The sequence below is a fragment of the Panthera uncia genome (genome assembly GCF_023721935.1).
Source record: "Panthera uncia isolate 11264 chromosome A1 unlocalized genomic scaffold, Puncia_PCG_1.0 HiC_scaffold_16, whole genome shotgun sequence".
Taxonomy (NCBI): Eukaryota; Metazoa; Chordata; class Mammalia; order Carnivora; family Felidae; genus Panthera; species Panthera uncia.
In genome coordinates this window covers 19,427,624-19,451,240 of record NW_026057576.1, presented here as the reverse complement: position 1 = coordinate 19,451,240, position 23,617 = coordinate 19,427,624, and the positions used below count along the sequence as shown (strand labels likewise).

The window sequence follows — 23,617 nt, the reverse complement described above, 5'->3', positions numbered from 1 at the left end:
GCAGGTTCTCTGGGAGACCGCGCGTGTGTTTGGCACTAATCGGGCACCGGTGGGCAGTGCTGATGGGCTCGTGGGCTTGACTTTGTTCCGACTTCCATTTTTGATTCTGCCAAACACCTGTGCTGCCCTGAAAGTAGCCACCTTCTCAGGGACCCAGCCTGAGTCAAGCTGAATGGCCTGAAGGGCCTCAGGGCACTGTCCGCTCCCACAGCTTCTCTCGAAGCAGCCACTGCCCTTTGGGGTTCTCTGTCTCGTGGTAGTCCTCCCCCGGAGACACCAGGGACTCCAGGCCAAAGAGCTCCGCATCCCATTCCGTGTCTTCTCCTGAGAAGTTGAGGAGGATCTGTCTGGGGCTCCCCAGGCTGGAAGGGAGGAATGAGGCAGAGGGTTTAAGTCTGGCTTGGCCGGCTGCACAGAGAAGGCATGCTTTGATCCACTATTCCAACGGAGACCATCAGATGCCCCCCAGGGCTGGGCCTTGTGGCGGACAAAGCGGTATCATCATGGGGGCTGGACCCCAGACTGGCCTTGAAGGGGAAGGACGGATGATTGGATGATGAGCCCTGGTTTCAGTACGTCCATTACATAGTCCATTATTATGGGCGGAAAGTGCTATTTAGAAAAGCTCTGAATCCATCAGAGTTGAATGGCTCTTGTACAAACCCGAACCCAGATAGACCCCCTTCTGCTGTGAAAGGTGTGGTCCCTGCAGCATGGGCGGCAGTGGCCAGAGCTAGAGAGCACTGACTGCTCCAAATGAGTAGGTCACAGGAATTTGGAGGCTAAACATGGGAACTCGTCTCGGGAGAGTTGGATCTGGAGGGAAAGAGGCCGAGAGATGGTGGCGAAGCGGCCAGGGGGAGCCCGGCCAGCAAGAAGTTCTCCAGCTAAGTCAGGTCAACGCCTTTCCAAGGCAGGGGCGTCTGGTTAGTCTGGTGTTGGTTCCCTCTTGGCGCTTTGCCCTCCTCAACCCCAAACTCTCATAAAAAATTCGTAGCACACAGGGTGTCCGTGGCCCTGGGGGGCAACAGTGAAAGAGGGTGTCACAAAGCATGTGGGCCAGGTAGGCCAGAGGCAAGGCCGGCAGATCCAGAGCTGAAGTCACAGGGAGGAGACAGCAGTGAACCAGGCTGGAGTTTACGTATAGACTAGGAGAAAACATCTTTTAATACTCTTAACGTTTATTTATTTTTGAGTGAGAGAGAGCGCACGAGTGGAGGAAGGGTAGAGAGAGAAGGGGACAGAGAACACGAAGCGGGCTCTATGCTGACAACACAATGCGGGGCTCGAACTCACGAACCGTGAGATCATGACCCGAGCTGAAGTTGAACGCTCAACCGACTGAGCCACCCAGGCAGCCCTAGCAGGGAAAAAAAAGATCTTTAGCCAAGATCTCCTTCCCCCAAAATCTGTAAGAATAATTTTTGGTAAATAGGACAGGGACTCAAGGCACCTGAAGAACCACCCCAGGAGTCTGGAGGACACGAAAACATCTTAGTTATACCATTTGGTCCAAGTACTTACTCTTTTTTGCAGGCTTTGGGCTTAAATTTCAAGGTGTTGAATGCCCCTTCCACAGCCTTGGGCAAGTAAATGGGGTGCCTCTCGAGCCTCCTCTGAGTGCCGAAGGTCCTGCGCTCCACGCTCCTTCGAAACTGGCTATCTGTCACGTGCACAGTGTGCCCAGCAATGTCCTCAGAGTGCCGGCGTGGTGCCCGCAGGATCCAGTTGGAATGCAAGCTGTGCTCCCGGGAGCTGGTGGCCACTGGAAGAGACAAGCAGGGGCCCGGGAAGGAGCAAGAGAGGGTGAACCAGGCTGAGAAGCCACAACAAACGCTTATATTACAACAGCAGATTCTTAGAAAGGCTGGGAAAGGCAAGTGAGAGGGGGATGATCTGACCCTGTAATGATAGGGTAGGGATATGGTGGGATATTTATGTGTCCATTAAAAATAAAGACATAGATGTATGTTTACTGACATGGAAAGACAACCCCTGATGTATTATAAATGGTTAAGTGAAAAGAACAGATGACAAAATAGCAGAGGTCCTATTGTTTTTAATTAAGTGAGCGTGTGTGTATATGCGTGTGTGTATGTTTAAAACCTTTTGGAAAGGAAAGACATAGACCAAAGTTTAACAGTGGTTATTATCTCTGGGTGGTAGTATTGCAGACCATATTCTTTCCTTTCTTTGTATTTTGGTGTATCATTTGATTCATTAGATTAACAATGAACGTATAGGGCTATTGTTATGAGAGAAAACCATAATGTCCTTTTCATTCAAAAATCGTGGAAGGTAACATTTGCATCCTCAGTGGATTTTGCTGTTCTTTCGCCAGTGTCCTGGGTTTCCAGGTCCAACTCCCAAGAGGAGGGCTGGCCTCCGTCAGGGACCGAGGGGCTGCAGTCCAGGAGGAAGGTGGGCAGATTAGCCTGCAGGGCACAGTGAGCCTGCGGGGGAGGTGGGACTAACCTTCTGTGAAATCCCACCAAACCCAATGAGAACCTGAATCTCACAGATGTAGGTCTTTTGAGCCCAGAGCATTGGCAAACCACAAGAATCCAGTCTTCTGAGCATTAGATAAAAAGCTCAAGCATTGCTTAGTATGGGCACCAAAAGCTAGCACCTCAGTAACGGGGGCCAGGAACCCCTGAAAAAAAATTGCCATCACTTACACCAGGGAGGGCAAGTCAAAGATTAAAGAAGCTGACAGTCAGGGCGCCTGGGTGGCTCAGTCGATTAAGCGTCTGACTCTTGGTTCCAGCTCAGGTCATGATCTCGCGGTTCATGAGCTGGAGCCCTGCATCAGGCTCCGCACCATCAGTGCAGATTCTCTCTCCCTCTCTCTCTGCCCCTCCTCTGCATGTGCTATCTCTCAAAATACAATAAACTTAAAAAGAAACAGACCGTTAAGTAATGGAATTTAAAAGCAGGCTGAACTCACGAATGTGATTGAATCGTTTGCTTTCCACCAGGAGACAGCCAGTGAGTGACAGACGTTGGCAAGGACGGCCCTCACTTCACTCTCTCTCCAAAGACCCAGGCTGGCCTAGGCAGGCTCCCTGGCCCTGTCCTGCCCTGCGCGTCCTCACAGAGTGCTGACCCCGAGGGCGTCAGAGGGGGTGCTGGGTGAAGCGGGGACAAACCAGATGAAGGATCAGTCAGCCCAGTGTGGACACTGCCAAACTCGCTCAGGCAGAGTCGACAGTTTTTTAAACAGTTTCTCCGTTTCTTTTTCTTCTCTTAAAACAAAAACTGTAGTGAAATACACATAACATAAAATTTGCCATCTGAGCCGTCTTTGGGCGTGCAGTGCAGTGACGTGGAATATACTCATTTTTGAGGGACAGCTGCCCAGTCCTTCGCCTTACAACGCCAAAACTCTGTCTTTACACCCATATAACACCACCTCCCCCTCCAATCCCTTTCCTTTAAAGATTTTACTTTTTATGTTTAAAAAAAAATTTTTTTAATGTTTATTCACTTTTGAGAGAGAGGGAGACAGAGTGCTGGTGGGGGAGGGGCAGAGAGAGAGGGAGACACGGAATCCGAAGCAGGCTCCAGGCCCTGAGCTGTCGGCACAGAGCCCGACGCGGGGCTCGAACCCACAAACCGCGAGATCATGACCTGAGCCGAAGTCGGGCACTTAACTGCCTGAGCCACCCAGGCGCCCCTCCAATCCCTTTCTTGACTCATTTGTCGCAGTTGGGGCCAGTGGACTGCCGGAAGGGGTTTTTGTCCAAATATGGCTGCGAGTGTTGTAGGGGTAGGCTGGGTGCTGGCCTCTGGCACAACTAAAGCAAGGGGCCCCGAGGAGAAGAGCGAGCCCCAGGCTGGGCTACAGAGTGCAGGTGCGAGTTTCCCTCTAGGGGGAGGTGAGATTCCTGGTAGCTCATCTTCTAGCCCACTCCAGAGCCCCCCCCCCCCCCCCCCCCCCCCCGCCGTCACCCACCCCCAGTCCATCCTCCCCTCCTCACCACCCCCCCACCCCCGGCCAGCACTCACCGTCAAAGTCCACATCCTCATTGGGAGGGTCCGCCTCGGCAGCCCGCGGCCGCTTCTCTGTATCCAGCTCCGCAATGATGGAATCAAAGAAGGCCATGGCCTCCGCCACATCCGCGCTGAACTGGGAGTATTTCTTTGCGGTTGCTTTCTGCTAGAGGTGAAGGGCAGGAGAGAGAAAGTAGCCTGAGCCAGCCTCTGAGCACCCACACGCAAGCAAGCCACAACCGCCGAAAAGAATTCCGTGCTGCTGAAACTAAATGTATGTGAAGTTATGAATTTGCAGAACTTAAAACGTAAATTTGAGTAAGTGTGCTGTGAAGGGGAAGGTGGATTTCCCTGCTCCACGATTGCCGTAGGTCAGTGGATGTCCAGTTACCTCAAAGAGAGACAAATAAGAAGATCTACCTCTTTCTTGCTCAGGGACTGTTACTGACCTGGAGGCAAAATACTTAGTCTTCCTTTGGCCTTTTCCCCTGCTGATAAACAGGGGATCGTGCAGCTCCTTCGGAAGGCGATGAGACGTTCGCAGTAGGAAAGAAAGGGCGAGATGTACTGGAAATGCTCTAAAAGAGTTGTCAGTACCTAAAGTGGCCAAATTTGGACTCGTCATGGAATAAATTGAAAAGCAATTAGCATGATTCTTTGGAAAGTATATGGAATAGAGGTGCCTGGGTGGCTCAGTCGGTTAAGCCTCCAACTTCGGCTCAGGTCATGATCTCACAGCTCCTGAGTTTGAGCCCTGCATGGGGGTCTTGTGCTGACAGCTCAGAGCCTGGAGCCTGCTTCGGATTCTGTCTGTCTGTCTGTCTGTCTCTCTCTCTCTCTCTCTCTGCCCCTCCCCCACTTACGCTCTCCCTCTCTTTAAAAAATAAACAGTAAAAAAAAGTGTAAGACATAATAAAATACAGAGTTTAAAAGAAGTCTACTGAGGGGCACCTGGATGGCTCAGTCAGTTAAAGTGTCTGACTTTGGTTCAGGTCATGATCTCGTGGTTCGTGGGTTCACGCCCTGTATCGGGTTCTGTGACGACAGCTCAGAGCCTGGAACCTGCTTCAGATTCTGTGTCTCCCTCTCTCTCTGCCTCTCCCCCACTTGTGTTATGTCTATCTCTGTCTCTCTGTCTCTCTCTCTCTCCTAAAAATAAATAAAATGTAAAAAAAATATTTTAAAAAAAGAAAAGAAGTCTACTGAATGTCTAACTGGGTTCCAGGCTCTGTCCTGATTTGTTCTTCTTCATGATCTGGTTCATCACCATCATCTTCACAACCTCCAAGGACCAACATGGAAATTCAAGCACCATGGCGGACCTCCATGGAGAACTCACAATGAAAGGCACAGAATCAGCATGTGAACTTATGAGCTGTCTGAGGAATTTAGGAAATAAGAAAACTCAGAGAGGGGGACAAAAGGGACAATATATGTTAACCTGAGCTGTTTTCACCATGTGTAGAGTTATTTTAGGTGAACATTTTTATTTATTTTTGTTTTATTTGAGTATAGTCGACACACAATGTTACATTAGTTTCAGGTGTACAACATAGTGATTTGACAAGTTTATACATTATGTTATGCTCACACAAGTGTACCTACAATCTGTCCCCCCTACATCACTATTACACTATTATCATTGACTGTGTTCCTGTGCTGTGCCTTTTATTGCCATGACTTACTCATTCCAGAACTGGAAGCCTGTGTCCCCCATTCTCTTTCATTCATTTTGCCCACCAGCCCCATCCTTTTCCTCTGCCAACCTTCAGTTTTTTTCTCTGTATTTCTAGGTCTCAGTCTGCTTTTTGTTTGTTCATTTGTTTTCTTTTTTTTTTTAATTCTACATATTAGTGGAATCATATAGTATTTGTCTCTTTCAGTCTGACTTATTCACTTAGCATAATACCCTCTCGGTCCATCCATGTTGTCTCAAGTGACACAATCTCATCTTTTTGTGGCCATGTAATATTCCAGTGTGTGTGTGTGCGTGTGTGTGTGCATGCACATGAGCGTGTGCACACACATACCACAGCTTCCTTATCCATTCATCTATTGATGGATACTTGGATTGCTTCCATAATTTGGCTATTGTAAATAACGCTGGAATAAACACCAGGGTGCATATATCTTCTCAAATTAGTGTTTTCATTTTCTTTGGATAAATACCCAGTGGTGAAATTGTTGGGCCGTATAGTACTTTTTAATTTTTTGAGGAACCTCCATACTGTTGTCCATATTGGCTATTCTAATTTACCTTTCTACCAGCAGGGTCCAAGAGTTTCTTTTTCTTTACATCGTGGCCAACCCTTGTTGTTTCTTGTCCTTTTGATTCTAGCCATTCTGACAAGTGTAAGGTGGTATCTCATTGTAGTTTTGATTTGCATTTCCTTGATGATGAGTGATGCTAGACATCTTTTCATGTGTCTGTTGGCCATCTGTATATCTTCTTTGGTAAAATGTCTATTTGTGTCCTCTGCCCATTTTTTAATTGGATTGTTTGGGTTTGTTTTTTGTTTTGTTTTTTTTTTTTTTGGTATTGAGTTGTATAATTTCTTTGTACATTTTGGATATTAACAATTTATTAGACATATCACTTGCAAATATCTTCTCCCATTCAGTAGGTTGTCTTTTTGTTTTGTTGATGGTTTCCTTTGCTGTGCGAAGGTTTTTTTTTTTTCTTTTTTTAAACGTTTATTTATGTTGAGGGAGAGAGAGAGAGAGAGCAGGAGCAGGCAGGGGAGGGGCAGAGAGAGAGGGAGACACAGAATCCCAAGCAGGCTCCAGGCTCCAAGCTGTTAGCACAGAGCCCAATGCAGGACTTGAACCCACGAACCCTGACATCGTGATCTGAGCCAAAGTTGGATGCTTAACCCTTGAGCCATCCAGGTACCCCCAGACTAGTCTTTCTTTAAATTCATGACTGCAAAAAGTTTTTATCTTAAAGTTGATTTTTGCTTTTGTTTCCATTGCCTTAGAACATATATCTAGAAAAATGTTGTTACAGCCAATGTCAGAGAAATTACTATCTGTGCTCTCTTCTAGGGTTTTTATGCTTTCAGGTCTCACATTTCGGTCTTTAATCCATTTTGAGCTCATTTTTGTGTACAGTGTTAGAAAGTGGTCCAGTTTTGTCCTTTTCATGTCGCTGTCCAGTTTTCCCACCAACATTTATTGAAGAGACTGTCTTTTCTCCATTGTGTGGTCTTGCCTCCTTCATCATAGATTAATTGACCATATGACCATGGGTTTATTTTTGGAGTCTCTATTCTGTGCCATTGATATATGCATCTGTTATTGTGCTATACGTGGGCATTTTTAAAGAGAGGATGGTATTAAAAGTGAATAGGATTAAATTACAGACTAGAATGTTGGGAAATAAAATAATGACACCTGTATGTACAAATACATGTTGGTAAAATGGATGCATTTTGTAGTACTAGAAAACATTTTTAAATAGAAGGAGTTTTTCCTTTTATATTTGTAAGGTGCTTTCTTTGGGAAAATTTTGAAGAAGCACAACATAGACCTGAATCTTCTCTGTTAAAAGTGGACAACTATCCACATGTCCTTATTCCTCCCCCTTCAGCAAGCCCACTGAAGTGAAAGAAGGGAGAGTGGGAAGAAGAAACCCCTAATGACAAAGAGAAGAAGAGAGGGCCATTGGGGAAAGAGAGATTTTTAAAAGCTTCTGGCAGTTGCCAAGCAACTGAAGGGGGGAGCTAATGTAAAAGAGCAAAGGGACCAGCCCTCCAGAACATCATGGGTCAGGCAAGCACCTAAAAAGGGTACGATTTGACCCTTGGGAATGGGAAATGCACCAGACTTGGCAACACCAGGTTCACCAAGGCTTGGGGGTGGAGCGCAGGACTAAAACTTGAAGGGCTGGTTGGCAGTCTGTATGAGCCCAGCAGGCCACATCACTGTGCACCCTTCCTGCAGGCCGGTGACAGGAGGGCTCATCTCTGATGGCAAGTCAATATTCTTGTCCTGTCTGTGTTTCTTCTTACTGGTCTCTTGGCCTTGAATATTTCACCGAGCTGGTTCCTATTCATCGATCAGGACTGGCCGGGTCAGCTCATTCTCCAGGTAGACCGCCCCTCTCCTGGACAGTTCTCTCCTCTAGGCTCTATGGTCCTCATCCCGAACCTAATTCTTCTACAACACATATCATTTTAGAGATTTTTTTTGTGAACTGAAAGAGTGAGAAACGATGAATGGAGAAAGCCACACAATCTGAACCAAACCCCAAAAGGAAGGATAAATAGTATTTAATAGGAGTGCAAGGTCTGTAGGTCTTGGTATCTCAGAACCCACGGAGAGGGCGCCTCTGAATCTCTGGCAGCAACTTCCATCAGTGTTTGGCTTAATGCAAGTGTCTCAGCCTTACATGTGAACATTGCATTCTTTTTTCATGGGGGGTCACCCTGCAATATGATCTAAACTCTTCATTCCGCAGTGTCTCCAGGAAGTAGACTTTGGCCAGCAGCTCAGAGCCACCTGGATCAGCTGCTTTCATTTACTAAAGAGTTTAGAAAAGAGTCCGCTTTGGTGTCTTAACTAACAAAGGCTCAGCAACCAATGAGATCACCACCATTAGTTATGTTGATATGTGTCCTTGACTGTGGCCTCTTGGACATCCCCAGAATCTTGTCACATATTGTCCTTCGAGGATCACATTTACAAATTAAGAAATAAATCACTACCACCTTAGCCTCTGTGCTTTCTGTCCATCAAAACTAGTGGACGGGGGCCCTTTTACCTCCACACGTGTGGTTCATTCCCAATATTCAACTCTATTGCCTGGTTCCAAAGCCTCAAGCTTTAGGATTTGAGACTGAGGTCTCCTTCCCATGCCTTGCCCTTTCTACCAGGCTGAGGAGTGATTGCCTTCCGGGGGCAAATATGCCTAACAAATACGCTCTTCGGCCAGCACTGGAGGGTCTGCTCTTTCAGGTCCCCCTTCTGGGGTCTTTGCCGGGCCATCCAATGCACCGCCGTTATAAAACTTGCTTCTGTTCAAAGAGCTTCTGGATCCTGCAGTGTCCGGAGAATGAGACATTGGTGACATTATCTGTGGCTGACGCGTACAGACCTGTGTGACCAAGTCTCATGCTAAAGGACAGCTTCTCCCACTTGCCCCAACTGCCTTCAGCAGTTACCCCCAAACCCTTCATGGAATAAATCAGGAGCATAAAATAAATACAAATGAATAAATAATTGATTTCCTTCCTTCCTTCCTTAGCCCTGTCTTCCGTCCCTGCAAGTGAAAGCAGCATCCCTGGAATGGGTCTGAGAGACTGGCCTGGGAGACGGTGATGGTACACCCCTCCCTCACCCCTGTCGGGGTGGTTCCATAACAGATGAGCCCAATTCCAGTTGGACATTGGAATCTCCTGGGTGCTCTTAAAGAATGCCTGTACCTGGCCCTTTCCCAGACCAGTTAGTTCAGACAATCAAGTGATTCTAATACACAGCAGTTGAGACCCACCACTCGATGGCAGTCCCGGCATCAGGGACGGAACAAGAGCACCCATGAATCCCCACCCCATGGTCTTATTTAGGATAGAAATCTTACGTGCCAGTCTTGCACCCTGGCTCTGCAAGAGCCGGCAGGAATGCCTCTGTCAAGACAAGGACACAAGGGACAGGACTCCAAGGGATAGAACACAGGTCATCGAAGAAAGAGGACAGAAGCCCTGGATTTCAGGGCCCAGGTTCATCTGTGTCCTCCGCACACAGAGGGCCAAGTAGAGGAACTCCATCTGCCCTCTGCTCCCGTGCCAGCAGGGAGTATACAACATCCCCCACAGGGGTCTACCCAACATCTACCTTTCCCCCCCAGTCCCCAAACCTGACCTAAAATCACCTCCTGGGGAGGCATTCCCTCTCCTTGTATTCCTGCAACTTTGTTTGCTTCCTGGGTTTAATGTTTGCCATTCACCCTCCGCTACACTTCATGTTGCGTCTATGCCACGTTTCTTGTTTCTCCCTCCATTGTTTCTGAAAATGTGAGCAAATGTGAATTTATACTTGTGTTTACCCACTGTTTTCAAAAAAACAAAAGGTAGCCCACACCATACCTCTGTAAACATCGCTTTCTTCACTCGTTGTGTCCTGAGGATGCCTTCCCAGCAGTAGACAGAGACCCTCCTCATCCCTGGTAGACTACCTAGGGCTCCAGTGTGCAGACCCACCATCAAAAGAAACCACGGTCTCCTGTTGTCAGATCCTTGGCTTCTTCGTCATCTTTTGCTGTTCAAGGTAGTGCCATATGCATATGTCATTTTGCATTTTGCCAATAATACCCCAGCTTGGGGTAGGCTTCTGACTGCAAGCACTCAGCTCTCTGTGTCTGTGCCTTCTGGAGAGCATGGTAAGCAGCGAGTGACCTGGCAAGCCAGTTACACAGGATTTGGTCCACAGAGTTCCTGGTGTACCTTGGAAAGCACACTTTTACATGTCTCCAAATGAAGGCTGCAGTGAGTTTTCTGAGCACCAAGGCTAAGCTCCAAGTCTGGACTCCCTGGGCCTTTTCGAGTCCTGGTTTAAGCCCAGACCGATTCTGGCTGTTCGTTTTTGCCTTCCCACAGCTTCCATGGGCCTCTACTAGAGGCCTCTAAAGAGGCCTCTTTCCACCTCTACTATCACATTCTCTTGGTCTCTGGCACAAGAGTGGCAACAACTGAGGTGCAGGGTTCAAGCTGCAGACTGATATCGCAGCAAAATCTACTTTATGAGGAGGTAGTTGTACAAAATGGGCCATGAATCGTCAGCACCCCTGGGTGAGATGCAATATAGTTACTGTTCCCTCTCTGAACTTGAAAGGCCAGGTACAAAAGGATTGCTTCGCTCCCAGTCTTGACCTTTTTTCTAGCCCAGAATTTTTTTTTAATGTTTATCTATTTTTGAGAGAGAAAGAGAGACACAGAGTGGGAGCGGGGGAGGGGCAGAGAGAGAGGGAGACACAGAATCCAAAGCAGGCTCCAGGCCCCGAGCTGTCAGCACACAGCCCGACGCGGGGCTCACACCCATGAACGGTGAGATCAGACCTGAGCCAAAGTCAGACACTCAACCGACTGAACCACCCAGGCACCCCTCTAGCCCAGAATTTCTTAACTACCTCTTTGGAACGGTTTCCTATTGCACCTGCTTAGGCCCCAGTTCGCAGGGCTCATGTTCCTTCGCTCTCAGCCCCACAGCAGCCCCAGGGAGAAGGAACCCGGTGTGAAAGCATCCGGATTGCATTGCCGACTCCATTCCCATTTGCCTTTCACCTTCCACCTCCAGCGGCCTTGGGGTTATCACTTTCCAAGCCTCCCTGAACCACGGCCCCCTCACACCAGGCCCGGGTCTCAGATTACTTTTCCCAGATAGAGCCCTTGGCATTTTCCCAAACCAAACTCCACGGCAGGTCTCATTTAACTTCTGAGTCCCCCAGTGCAGTTTATATTTTTTCTGCATTTCGTATCAGCTGCCACCCTGCCTGGTTTCATCTGCCATCTGGGTACCTGGGTTTCTCCAATTTGTTATTTTTCTTCTGGGACCTCTCAGTTCTTGTCTACAAGAGGTCTGGATTCTACTAATTGAACTTCCAGTTGTAAACAACAATCGTTTGTCAGAGGTTAGAGTCGGGGGACATTCTAAACCCACCCAAAGCCAAGAGGGCCTCCACTAAACATCTACCTTCTTCTCACTTGTTTGCGTGTCCCCCTCACGTCCTCAGGAGGGCCAGCTCCCTTTGGCAGACGGACCTAGGCATAGCCTGTCTATGCACATGTCCCGTCTGGTGTGGATAGTCCACTGCAGCACGTTGGGTTATGTCCTCGGTAGCACACTAGGCCGGTGATCTTTAACCTCGTCTTTGGCAATGCTTTGGCAATTAACACTCACAGGTAAGACTCTCGGGACAGATGCTCTCCACCAGCCACTGCCCACATGAGATAGGTTGCGGGATATACACAACTCCCACCATTCTGACTGAAATTCTACCTGTTTCTCTGCCAAGGAACGTCAACACACCAGTGTGGTTCAGACAATGATGGTGAGGACTGCAGCCTGAGACCCTGGGCTGTGTCCGGGCAGACAGACTGCCTTTTCACCTATGAATGCTGAGTACCTATTTCAGTGCTTGGCACAGGGTAGTAATTATTCACTGAGTGAACGAATATATGCTGCCACATACGTGCCATTACCTAATGTTTGCATTCTTGAATCAGTTTGCATGTTACTAATGTGTCCTTTAGGATTCAACTGGCAAATTTTAAGAACTCCGTACTCCTTATTTTTGTGGAGTACTGATAATACTCTCTTGAGCATATAATACCTGGGAATACGGATGTCAGTATATCACAATGAAATTTCCAGGATCAAATGGGGCACTAGTCTGGATTGGAGAGATCATTTTTCCTCGGGCCATTCAGCTGGGTGAAATTAAATACAAAACAGCTCAAGTTTATCCACAAGCAACTTAACATTACCAATAATAATAATAATAATAATAATAATAAGCTTTTGAGACCAAACCCTAAAATCTCTTACACATCTTCTCTGCCTTCTGTAATCCTTGGAATGGATATTTAAGACCAAGTCCAAAGTGATACTTACCTTATCCCTTTTATATTCCACCAACACCTAAGGAAGTGTGTACCCATAATCGAGGCAGGTTGTAAAGAAAGAATGGGTGTTTATGACACATAACTGAAGCTTTGAGAAGCAAAGAAAAAGCAACATGAAAAAAAGGTATAATCATTGAAATGTAATTACATACATACATATACCCACATACATGTTTTCAACAGATAAGCTAAATGGCACACTTGCCTGAGCTGGAGGAAAAAAATTGGCAAAGCAGACAAGAGAGCTGAGAAAGTCAGCCCAAAGAGATAAAAAGCAGGAAAAAGTTCGTCACCAAGTCTAGTGTAACTCAACTTTGGCATTACCTATCATAACCACACATTGCAATCATTTTGGAAGTGTAGCCTCACATCTTCTGCCTTTGACATTGGAGATTGTAGGCTCACGGGCTCATAGGCTTGGTCTTTTTCCTCACTGCTTTTTCATCTTTAGACCATTGTTTCTTTTGCCAATACCTGGTAGCCGCTCACCTTACATGTCATCTAAGTGATCAATCCACTTGAACAAAACACGGAGCGAAAAAATTGGCTCACAATTATAAAACAGTTAGACGCCTGATTAAACTGAACTAATAACCTTGACGCATAGTACAAAGCATACACGTGCAGCCAGTGAGCCATTACAATCCAGTGGGAGAAGGGATGGACTTGTCAATAAACGGTGTTGGGCAACTTTGCCATTTGGGGAAAATTCAGGGTGGATTCTCACTTCCCCCTTCATGTCAAAATACATTGCTGATTGACAGAAGAGTTGGGTTTTTAAAAATGGAACTACCGGGGCGCCTGGGTGGCTCAGTCGGTTAAGCATCTGACTCTTGGTTCTGGCTCAGGTCATGATCTCTCGTCTTCGTGGGTTCAAGCCCCGCCTTGGGCTCTGTGCTGACAGCACAGAGCCTGCTTGGGATCCTCTCTCCTTCTCTCTCGGCCCCTCCCCCACTCATGCTGTCTCTGTCTCTCTCAAATAAATGAAATAATCAGAAACACTCAATGAGAGGGAAAGAATCCACAAAATGCAATGTTAACTAAAAGGAGATTATTAAGAAGTATATGGCATAATGAAATTTAGTAAATTCATACATACACATACATTAGGGTTGTCACATTTGGCAAATAAAAATATAGAACAGCAGGGGAGCCTGGGTGGCCCAGTCAGTTAAGTGTTCAACTCTTGGTTGCGGCTCAGTTCATGATCTCACAGTTTGTGGGCTCGAGCCCCACATCAGGCTCCTCACTGACAGCGTGGAGCCCGCTTGGGATTCTCTCTCTCTCCCTCTTCCTCTCCGCCCCTCTCCCACTCACACTCTTGCTCTCTCTCAAAAAAAACAAAAACAAAAGCAAAACAAAACTATAGGACAGCAATTAAATTTCAATTTCACATATAAATAATGAATAATTTTTTAGTATAAATATGTACCAAATATTGCATGGACATAATTATACTAAAAAAAAAAAAAAAAAAAAAAACTCCATCACTTATCTTAAATTCAAATTTAAATAAGCATCCTTTGTTTTAGCAGACAGCCCTAATATACATATGGGCAAATATACAGGAAATAAATGATTGGAAGAAAATCTACCTAAACATTGTATAGTGACTAACTCTAAATAAGATTCCAAGTTGTTTTTATTGTATTCCTTACACTCTTCTGCATTTTATAAATTTCATCTAATGAGCAAATATAATCTTATCATCCAAACTTTTTTTTTTTAAAGTTTGCCCAAAGTGTCCTTTTGATGGTGAACTCTGACCCATTACACAGTGGATGTTTTCGTTATTAGGATATGATTCCACATGAATATGTTCAAACTATATTCTACGCCTCTAAAAATAAGAGATACATTTGCACTCGGCAAAAGCAACAGAACAACTACTTTTCTAGATCCGCCACCGAATTTTGTAACAACTTCGTTCTTAAACCTTCTTAAACTACAGTCGGAGTTTCTCGGGTTGTTGCTTTATTGAATGTCCCCTACGTGCTTCGAGCCGTGCAGGAGGTTGGAGATTAAAAGGTAAACAAGACACAGTGGCCCCACTCAGTGAGCTCATGGCCAGTAGCAGAAATAGCCAATGAACAGACAATTACAGTGCTGGGTACTGAGTGCTGAGTGCTGGGGGCTGAGTGCTATGTGTTGAGATGCGGGTCAGACACAGGAGGAGGGGAAATCCACTGTCTTAGATTATGGATGTGAGAAATGGCTTCCTGGGGAAGTGCTTTCTCTGCTGTTGAAAGACAAGAAGGTAGCCAGGTGTACAAGGTGTGGTTGGAGAGGAAAAAAGGAGGAGGAAGTTATTATTTCTGGGCTGAGCAAACAGCACGTGCCTGGAAAATAGGTTGGGGAATGTAATTACCCGTCTTGTGGTCTGACTGAGAGGGGCTACAGGAATTATACGCTTTGTTATCAATCATTGTTATACTGTTTGTCATCTTGTGGAGAGCTCTGCCAAGCAAAATAGAATATTCTTTGCAGCTCATATCGAATTAGTAGTGCCTTTCAAATCTGCAAACCAGACTTAGGCCAAGTGATAGAGACTTTCCCAGTAACTGATGCTCACAGAAAACCTGCATATTAATATCACCGTTTGCATAAAGTCTCCCCCACAGATCTGAAAAATAATCCCTAGAGGTGTGAAAACCGATCTAGAACCTGCTTTCTATCCCATATGAAATTATACAGACATATTATACACGGGTGACTTGGAGTCTTTTTAGATGAATTGGATTCAGCTCCTCCTGCCATAGAGGAGAAAAAAATCTTCTATTTGACGTGGTCAAAAGTTGACATGGTCTTATTTGATGAGGCAGGATTGCATGGCCTCAATAGAAAATTGATTCTGAAAACAAACTATTGCCAGAATAAAACTACTTTAAATAAACATCAATCACTTTGGGCAGTCATTCTCTAGAATTCCATTGGCTCTTTTCAAACCATTGTAGCAGACGAATTTCTTTGGCTGGGGTGAGGTAGGGAGGGTGAGGTAGGGTGCAGGGACGGGTGTGCATTTGCAGCCAGTTCGTCAAGGCAGACACATCAGGAATCCAAGCTGCTCAGAACTAAATGATCCACAGGAGAATTAATAACATTTCTTCTGGCCGTGGTGGGGGACTGACATTCCTGGCTTCAGAAAATGTCCAGCCCAAATCATCTGGGCAGTGTTCCATGGGGCACTGCAACCTACCCCCAATGGCCTCCTTGGGCCAGCCTAGAGTGTGTGGCCAGCCTCCCTGAGCTCTTCTCTGTGCTCCACCTAGACTGGGATCCAACATGGCCCAGTTCTCATACAGGGAAGGATGCCTGCTGTTTCCCTGTTTATCTGGCCCTAACGGTGTGGGGAGCTGTCCTCAGTGAGGACCCCAAATGCTAACAAGCACTCTGGTCAGAGTTAGCCTACTCTCAAGCTGTCCCTCTTCACCACCCATCAAAACCCAGGCTCCTCCGCTGTCCAAAAGGAAGGCAGTTCTGACACATGCAGCAACATGGATGAAACTTGGAAACATGCTGAACGACAGAAGCCAGGCACAGGAGGACAGATACCGTATGATTCCATTTATACGGGATGTTTAGAGTAGGAGTAGCCAGAGAAACAGGAAGTAGAATAGGGCTTACCAGGAGTGGGAGGAGCAGGAAAATGGAGAGTTATCGTTTCTTGGGTAGAGACTCTCTGTTTGGATGACGGAAAAGTTCTGGGGATAGAGAGTTGCAGGCTACACAACACTGTGAATGTGCTTCATTGCCAGTGAATTCTACACTGAAAACATGGCTAACGTGGTAAAGCTTTCTAAAGTTTATTCTACGAGAAAAGGCTTTTATCTTTTAAAGAAATAAAGAAATAATTGTCAGACCTTGTATAAAAGCATTCTCCTGATTCCTAAATGAAGTCTTTTTAGAGCCTCCCTGACCTCTTAATGGATTCATTTTCTGGTGTACTACTGATATATTTCATAAAGTGTTCTAAGAAATATATTAACTCAGGCTTAATAGTCTTCTGGGTGAATTATTATGGGCTTGTAGAAACAATCATTTGGAGAAATTCATGAAAAACTAGTGTGAAGAACTCTGGTTATTGTCTGACAATTAGCAATTTGAAAGGTGCCCACATCTCTCTTTAAAAGAAATTTACATAAAATCATCCAAAGAGAAACAGTCAATTTCTTAAGAATTCATTAATTGCAATACACTTCGTTACTCATAATCAGGACACTAAAAAGCATTCACTTAAGGTGCCAAGAAGTGCCATGTTGAAAATGGTAAATATTATGTTTATTTTGCCGCCCACACACACAAAAAGCCGAAATGGGTGATGAAATGTTCTAGAATTAGTGGCGATGGGTTGCACAACTCCGAATGTACTAACAACCACTCAGTAGTGCACTTTAAAGGGTGAGTTTCATGGTATGTAAATTAAAGCTATTATTTCAAAAAATAAATCCAAGCTGAGAGAAGTGGTTTTTATGAGGAGTGGAAAGAGAGAAGTCAAATAACCCAGAGCCCCTCCCAGCAGCTGGAAGAAATTTCCTAGAGAACCAGGGGAGGGGAGAAACACAGAGGCAGAGGCCAGTCATGTCCCAGGCAAGACCCCAAAACAGAGTGCGAGGGGAGCAACTCACTTTCAGGGATGCGGATATGAGAGGGAAAAATAGCAAGAAATACAACAGGACACCTTTTTACTTTTTGCAAACCTTCTTCTCTTGTGAGTGCTCCACGTCTTCAGAGGATTTGGACAAAGATCTTTGGGAGGGCGTGGGGTTCACCTACACCTCTGGCATCTGAATTCTCTGCGGGGTCCAAAAGGGACGGGCAGAACTTAGGTACCCAGGTGCCATTCTCTGGACCCTCACTAAGATGCAGCACAGGGCTGTCACAGCAGGGGCTCCGAGGAGTCACCACCAGAAACAGGTGCACTGGTTTAGTGCCTTAGCTTTCCCACAAGAGTGACCACCCATGAGGACAGGGACTTTGACTTGCTCACCTGTATTTACAACAGTTCCTGGCACACACCCTGTTCCTGACAACAATATGTATTGATGGAGAATGGAAGGAAGGAAGGAAGGAAGGAAAGAAAGAAAGAAAGAGAGAGAGAGAGAGAGAGAGAGAGAGAGAGAGAGAGAGAGAAAGAAAGAAAGAAAGAAAGAAAGAAAGAAAGAAAGAAAGAAGAAAGAAAGAAAAAGAAAAGGGAGGAAGGAAGGAAGAAAGAAGGAAGGAAGGAAGGAAGGATGGACACGTCTGTTGATGAGTTGCTATGTAAATACGATTGAGGGTATTACAAACCACATCACACATGGTTTTCTCATCAGGTCCCATATGAACAATTTGGGGACTTAAAGCTGGGGAAAATCTCCTTTCCACTAACCAAAGGGTATGATTGTTCCTCTCAGAATTGTTCAGTGAGTCCAGCTCTCTTTTTATTGTAGCATCCAAGAGGTGCAGAACCAGATCTAAAGCTCATCTGTAGTCGCTGAGTTAGCTGTACGATCTGCGTAGTCTTTTGAGTTTTTATGTTGATTTTCTGTTGGTGTTTTAGTCTCTCCCAACTTTTCAGTTTCTGCTGCTACTCTTTCTGCTGGTATGGGGCTCACCTGAGATACTTTGTAGAATGAGTTAGAAAGAATGAAAATCTATTTCTATTGAAATGATTTGAGGGCACATCCGTCCCATCGTGAAGTTCCCATTGTAGCTGTGCTCACGCTGTTTCCCCAGCTTTCTTCCTCGTACGAGAGTAGGCACTACAAACTCAGGATTTCAATGCTACAGAGGCCAAGAATAAAAATGGACTCAGAAGTAGCCATGTGTAGGGAAGGTGAAGGGAGATGGAGGGGAATTTGACTCATGGATTGTGGGGAGGAGAGAACTTGATACGTGCCTTCTGGGCGTGCTTCTGGCCGAGGTTTCTCCTGGACAAGGGAGTACTAAACCATCCAGCTCCCATGAGAGAGCTTTACCCTAGCACAAAATCCAGGCGGAGTAGGACGCGGGTTCCTCTCTGATGACTCCCCTTGACCCAGGCGTGCAGGATACAGAAACCTGCTTACCTCATCCTGAGGTGCACACTCCCCCATCGATGTATATTATACAAGCTCAAAATATGTTTTCTGATTGAGAGGCGCTGAGGCTACATCGACGAGAGTGTGAGCTCAGACACACACACACTGGGTCTAAATCCTGGCTCTCTCTTCATCAGGTGCACGACCTCACATAAATCGCTTACTGGCTCTGAGCCCATTTTCTCACCTGTAGAATGGGCTAATACTCCACATATTGGGTTTAGAGGATGATTAGAAGTCAGGAATAGTTGCAGCTTGTTCCTAATGGTGCCTGGGCTGTGGCAGAGGAGCAGCTGTGGTGGGGGAGGAGGGCGGTGTGGGGAGGAGATCGGCACTACTCGTCTTCACTGGCAGGAACCCCCAAGGTGCCCAGGGCAGGGGGTTGAGTGACTTTACCTTACTGGTTCAGAAACTCTATGTTCCAGGACAGGACCCATTTCAAATAGGCTCTCCTTCTGCCACATGAATTTTGCACTGTGTTGGAAATTCTTCTTTTTTTAATGTTATATTTATTTTTGAGAGAGAGAGAGAGAGAGAGAGAGAGACCGTGAGTGGGGGTAGAGCAGAGAGGGAGGGAGACACAGAATCCAAAGCAGGGTCCAGGCTCTGAGCTGTCAGCACAGAGCCCAAAGCGGGACTTGAACTCCTGAGCTGTGAGATCATGACCTGAGCCGAAGTTGGACGCTCAACCAACTGAGCCACCCAGGTGCCCCAGGAAGAACATCTATTTTCTTTTTTTTTTTTTTTAATGTTTATTTATTTTTGAGAGAGACAGAGACAGAATGTGAGTGGGTTAGGGGCAGAGAGAGAGGGAGTCACAGAATCGGAAGCAGGCTCCAGGCTCTGAGCCATCAGCACAGAGCCCGATGCGGGGCTCAAACTCACAAACCATGAGATCATGACCTGAGCTGAAGCCGGACGCTCAACCAGCTGAGCCACCCAGGTGCCCATGTGTCAGAAATTCTAACACTTGGACATTTACACAGTCAGTCTCAAACTACAGCTCATACCCAAGACTGACACAAAAATCCTCAGATGTGGGGTTTTGTTCTGATTTCAAAATGTTGCAAAATGTGTGTTTTGCTCACTTTTGTAATCATCTATTCTGAGGGAGGAGCAGATTGTCACAGAGCCTGGCCACGACCTCCCCCATGCAGGGACCCAGGAGGGGCTTCCACACCCACCCCAGGCTCGCCTCACTTCTGGCCTGTGCTCACTTCCTCCTCCCATCTATCTACGTGGGTACATCCCGTCTCTCTTATCTCCAAGGCGCTGGGACCACAGACCATTTGGCACCCTGCTGCCTCACGCCTTAGAGATTGTTGACATTTCCACAGGCCCTGCTGGAATGCCTTGACTCTGGGGTGTCCGAAACTGTGGGTCTTGACCCTGTAGTAGCCTGTGAAATCAAGTGACTGTGTCATGACCAAAGTCAAAAACAGACAAGAAGACTATGGAAGGTTTTGAAAAAAATCAGAGGACCAAACAGAGAACAGGAATGCGTGCATTTCATGAAATGTTTGTTTTGGTTGTTATTGAGTCAACTGGGTCAATACCTAAACGATATTTCTTGCTGGGAGTTTTAAATGGAACAGCCTAAAAGCCGTTATCTTTCCGGAAAAGAGAGTTGGACAGGGGACCTTAAGTTCTGTGGCCAAGGCCAGGGGCTGGTGTCTGTGGGGAGGGAGAGGAGTCTGCGTGGTGCCGTGATGCCCAGAGAGCACTGCCCGCTCCCTACGTGGGGGCCAGCCCTTCCAGGATCTACACACGGAAGACCAGACTTAAAGTTTACAAAGCATCCCTAAGTGACCAGGAAGCATTCCTTGTTGCACCCTGCGGACAGAAAAACGATGAAGAACCCGTGTCCGCTTCCTTAAGCTCCCCAAGGTTGCCGCCGTCCCCCAGAGACGCACATGCTAACCCGCCACAGGAGGGGATAAATGCCAGAACACAGATGTGTTTAGACTAATGGAGGAGAAGAGAAACGGCTAGTTCTATGGAGGGCTGGCCTCTTTTCCTAGGGCTGTCAGAACAAAGTACCACTAGCCGGGCCACTTAGAGCGACAGAAACTTATTGTCTCAGTCCGGACGCCAGAAGTCTGAGGCCACGATCTTGTCAGCGCAAGGCTCTCTTTGAAAGCACTCCCAGGTCCCACCCAGCTTCTGGGGGGCCCTCGGCTTGTGGCAGCCAACTCCAGACCTCGCCTGGGGGTCTCCGTGTGCACATGTGGGTCCCAACTTCCCCTTCTTATAGGGACCCCAGTGGTGTCAGATTAGGGGCCCACCCTAATCCTGCAATCAATCTAACTAACTAATTACATCTGTAACCGGCCTATTTCGAAATAAGTTTACTTTCTGAGGTCCTGGGGGGGGGGGGGTCAGGATTTCAACACACGATTTTGGGGAGACACAAGTCCACCCACAGCAGGGAGTCAGGGAAGCGAACGGTGTTCGCCCTGAACCCGAGCATCGGCAGGCGTTTTCTACCGACGCAGGAAGGTGATGACATTCCGGAAGAAAGGAGCTCTCTGGGCCCCTGCCCCTGCCACGCACAGAGCCAGGCAGCCACGGGCCACACTTGCTAGCCACGGAGACGGCACCATTATTCCCCCGGCACACCCAGCATATAGCTCTTTCTTGAGGAGCCACAAAGGAGACCACTTGTCTGCAGGTGGCTCAAAAGCCCCCCACACCTTGCATTTCAGAGTTGGTAAACACTGGACCACCTATGTCTGTCACAGGCAGGCCCTTGCTTTTTCCCCACAAGGTATATTCTCGTTTCCATTTGTATGCTGCAGAAACCGAGGCCCAGAGGGGCCAACAGGCCCACAGCCGGTACATTCAGAACTAACGTTCAGTTTTAGCTGACTGCCTTCAGAGCCAGTTTAAGACTTTTTTTTTTTTTTTTTTTCCTGGTTCCACCATGGCAAGAGGTACCTCCTGAGGAAGTCCAGGCTTCGTGTCATTCCCTTGACAGCCGTTCCCGTTCGGCCAGAGCTGGTGGCTCTGCCCCTCAGCCCTTCTTGTATCTTCAGACAGCTGAACTGGAAGAGAGAACCCCATCCCTTCAGGAAAATGCAGTGCCTGGAGGGAATCTAACCAGGGCCTAGACCCCTCAGGGTATCGAAGCTGGAAGGGAGTCCAGAACACGCTGCAGCCCTTTCTGTCATGGGAGGTGACCCCGAAGGAGGGGTGTCTGGCTCCCAAATCTGCAGCTGGCTGGCCACAGGGTCAGTCCTGGAACGGAAGGCTAGGTACTGGGACACTGACCTACTTTGGGAGTTGAAGTGGTTATTTCAACGGCCCACCCTGGGGGCAAAATACAGACAGTTGAAACCGGTCGGGCGAGGCCAAGCCCTAGGGATTTGGGAGCAGGCCCATCAGTCATTCAGCGTTAATGAGGCTTGCTCAGCTCACAGGACCCACTGGGGGGAAACCGGACGTGGGAAAGACAGGTCCGCTCTGAGCACCTTAGAGTGCAGTCGTCAGGGAAGCAACTGATGGGAACTTAAAACAGCCTGAAACCTCAGGCATTTGAAAAAAAAAAAGAAAAAAATTGAGGAACGAAGGAATGAGTCCCCTAATGAATTGGAGGTCCTATCAGAGCAGGTCACCGAGTCTCGGCTTGCTCTGCCGTGACATGGGAGTTTCTCCCATCTGACCTTCCAGAATTACTAGATGGCTCCAAGAAAGATGATGTGTACAAAGACCACAATAGGTACGAACAAGATAACTGCCAGTTATTTGCACTAATTTCCCGCATGGGGTGTCCGGGCCTGAAGCCTCCAGGGCCCAACAAGGCAGTCTCCTGGATGTCACGGGCCCTCGAGGCTGTGCCTGAGTCCCCAGCACACCCGGGGCCCAAGGTGGAGGTGGAACAAGTCCCCCAGTTGCTTGGCTCCCATGCAGCCAAACGCCTGGTTATTGGAAACCATCTAGGTCTCATGAAGATGTCACTTTTCCCCGGGGATTTTTGGAGGCCACGCGAGCGCTCTCTCGTCCATAAAGCGGGCGGTAAATGACAGAGGCACGATGCAAACGCGGGACCCCCTGGCACCGAGGCCCAAGCCCTCCCCGCAGGCTGCTCTGTCCATACCGCTAACTGCTCCTCCCCATCGCCTCCTCCCGGAAAAGAATCAGCTTGGGACCAGCCACCCTTCCCCAGTTGGAGGAGGTGGCGGCAAAGCCTCTCAGGATGACTGAGGCACTGCTCCGAATGTGCAGACTCGTTAAGCTGTGTGTGGATGGGGGCGGAGAGACAAGGTTCCAACTCGCGCCCGAGGCTCTTGGATGAATTCTCATCCAGAGTGTACATCTCAACAGCACTTACCTTTCTTTCTTGGGAGGTGGACTGGCCAGGGGCCTTTTCCGCCCTCTTGGAAGACTTGGAGGAGGTAGAGGAGACGCCCTGGGCGCCTTGCGGCTTCAGGTCCTGGAGGCTGCAGAGGTACTTCTTCCGCAAGGCCAGCAGCTCCTGCAGATACTGCAAACAGTCCTGGGTGCGGGAGTACAGCCACGCCCGGTCCCCTTCCTGCTGCAGGTAGTACAGGCTGGTGTCCATGCTGCCGGTGCTTTTGTATTTCTTTAAGGACTCGCTGAACGTCTCCCCGTGGTCCCCCACCACGTACATGGAGCTGCTGAGGGTCAGCCTCACCGCGGGGCTGGCTCGGTCGTAGAAGGCACTCTCGGCCACCTCCGCCTTCCTCTGCGGGCCGGGGTTAAAGAGGGAGTGCAGCTTTCTGAGCATGGTGCTCGATTTCCCTCTGCGGGTGCCTTCCAGCCGCCTGCGCCCTGCCACTCGATCTAGCTGGGGGCAGGGGTGCCAACGCACGGGCCTCCCGCCATCCGCCTTCCAGGAGGCCTCGGGTCTCTGCAATCCCGGAGAGTGTGGGCTCGGTCAGGCAGGCAGCCGGGGCACCTCTCGTGGGGGGGACGTTTACATCCAAT

The 23,617-nt window shown here is 47.7% G+C and overlaps 1 protein-coding gene across 1 annotated transcript; it reads right to left on the bottom strand.

The window, feature by feature from the left end:
- Positions 1 to 187: 187 nt before the first annotated feature.
- CA1H13orf42 (chromosome A1 C13orf42 homolog) lies at positions 188 to 23,417 on the bottom strand. Its single transcript, XM_049647441.1, has 4 exons — positions 23,001 to 23,417; positions 4,009 to 4,156; positions 1,525 to 1,765; positions 188 to 362 (listed from the first exon to the last, which is right to left on the bottom strand). Exons 1-4 carry the CDS (start codon positions 23,415 to 23,417, stop codon positions 188 to 190), a joined length of 981 nt encoding a protein of 326 aa, XP_049503398.1.
- Positions 23,418 to 23,617: the final 200 nt, after the last annotated feature.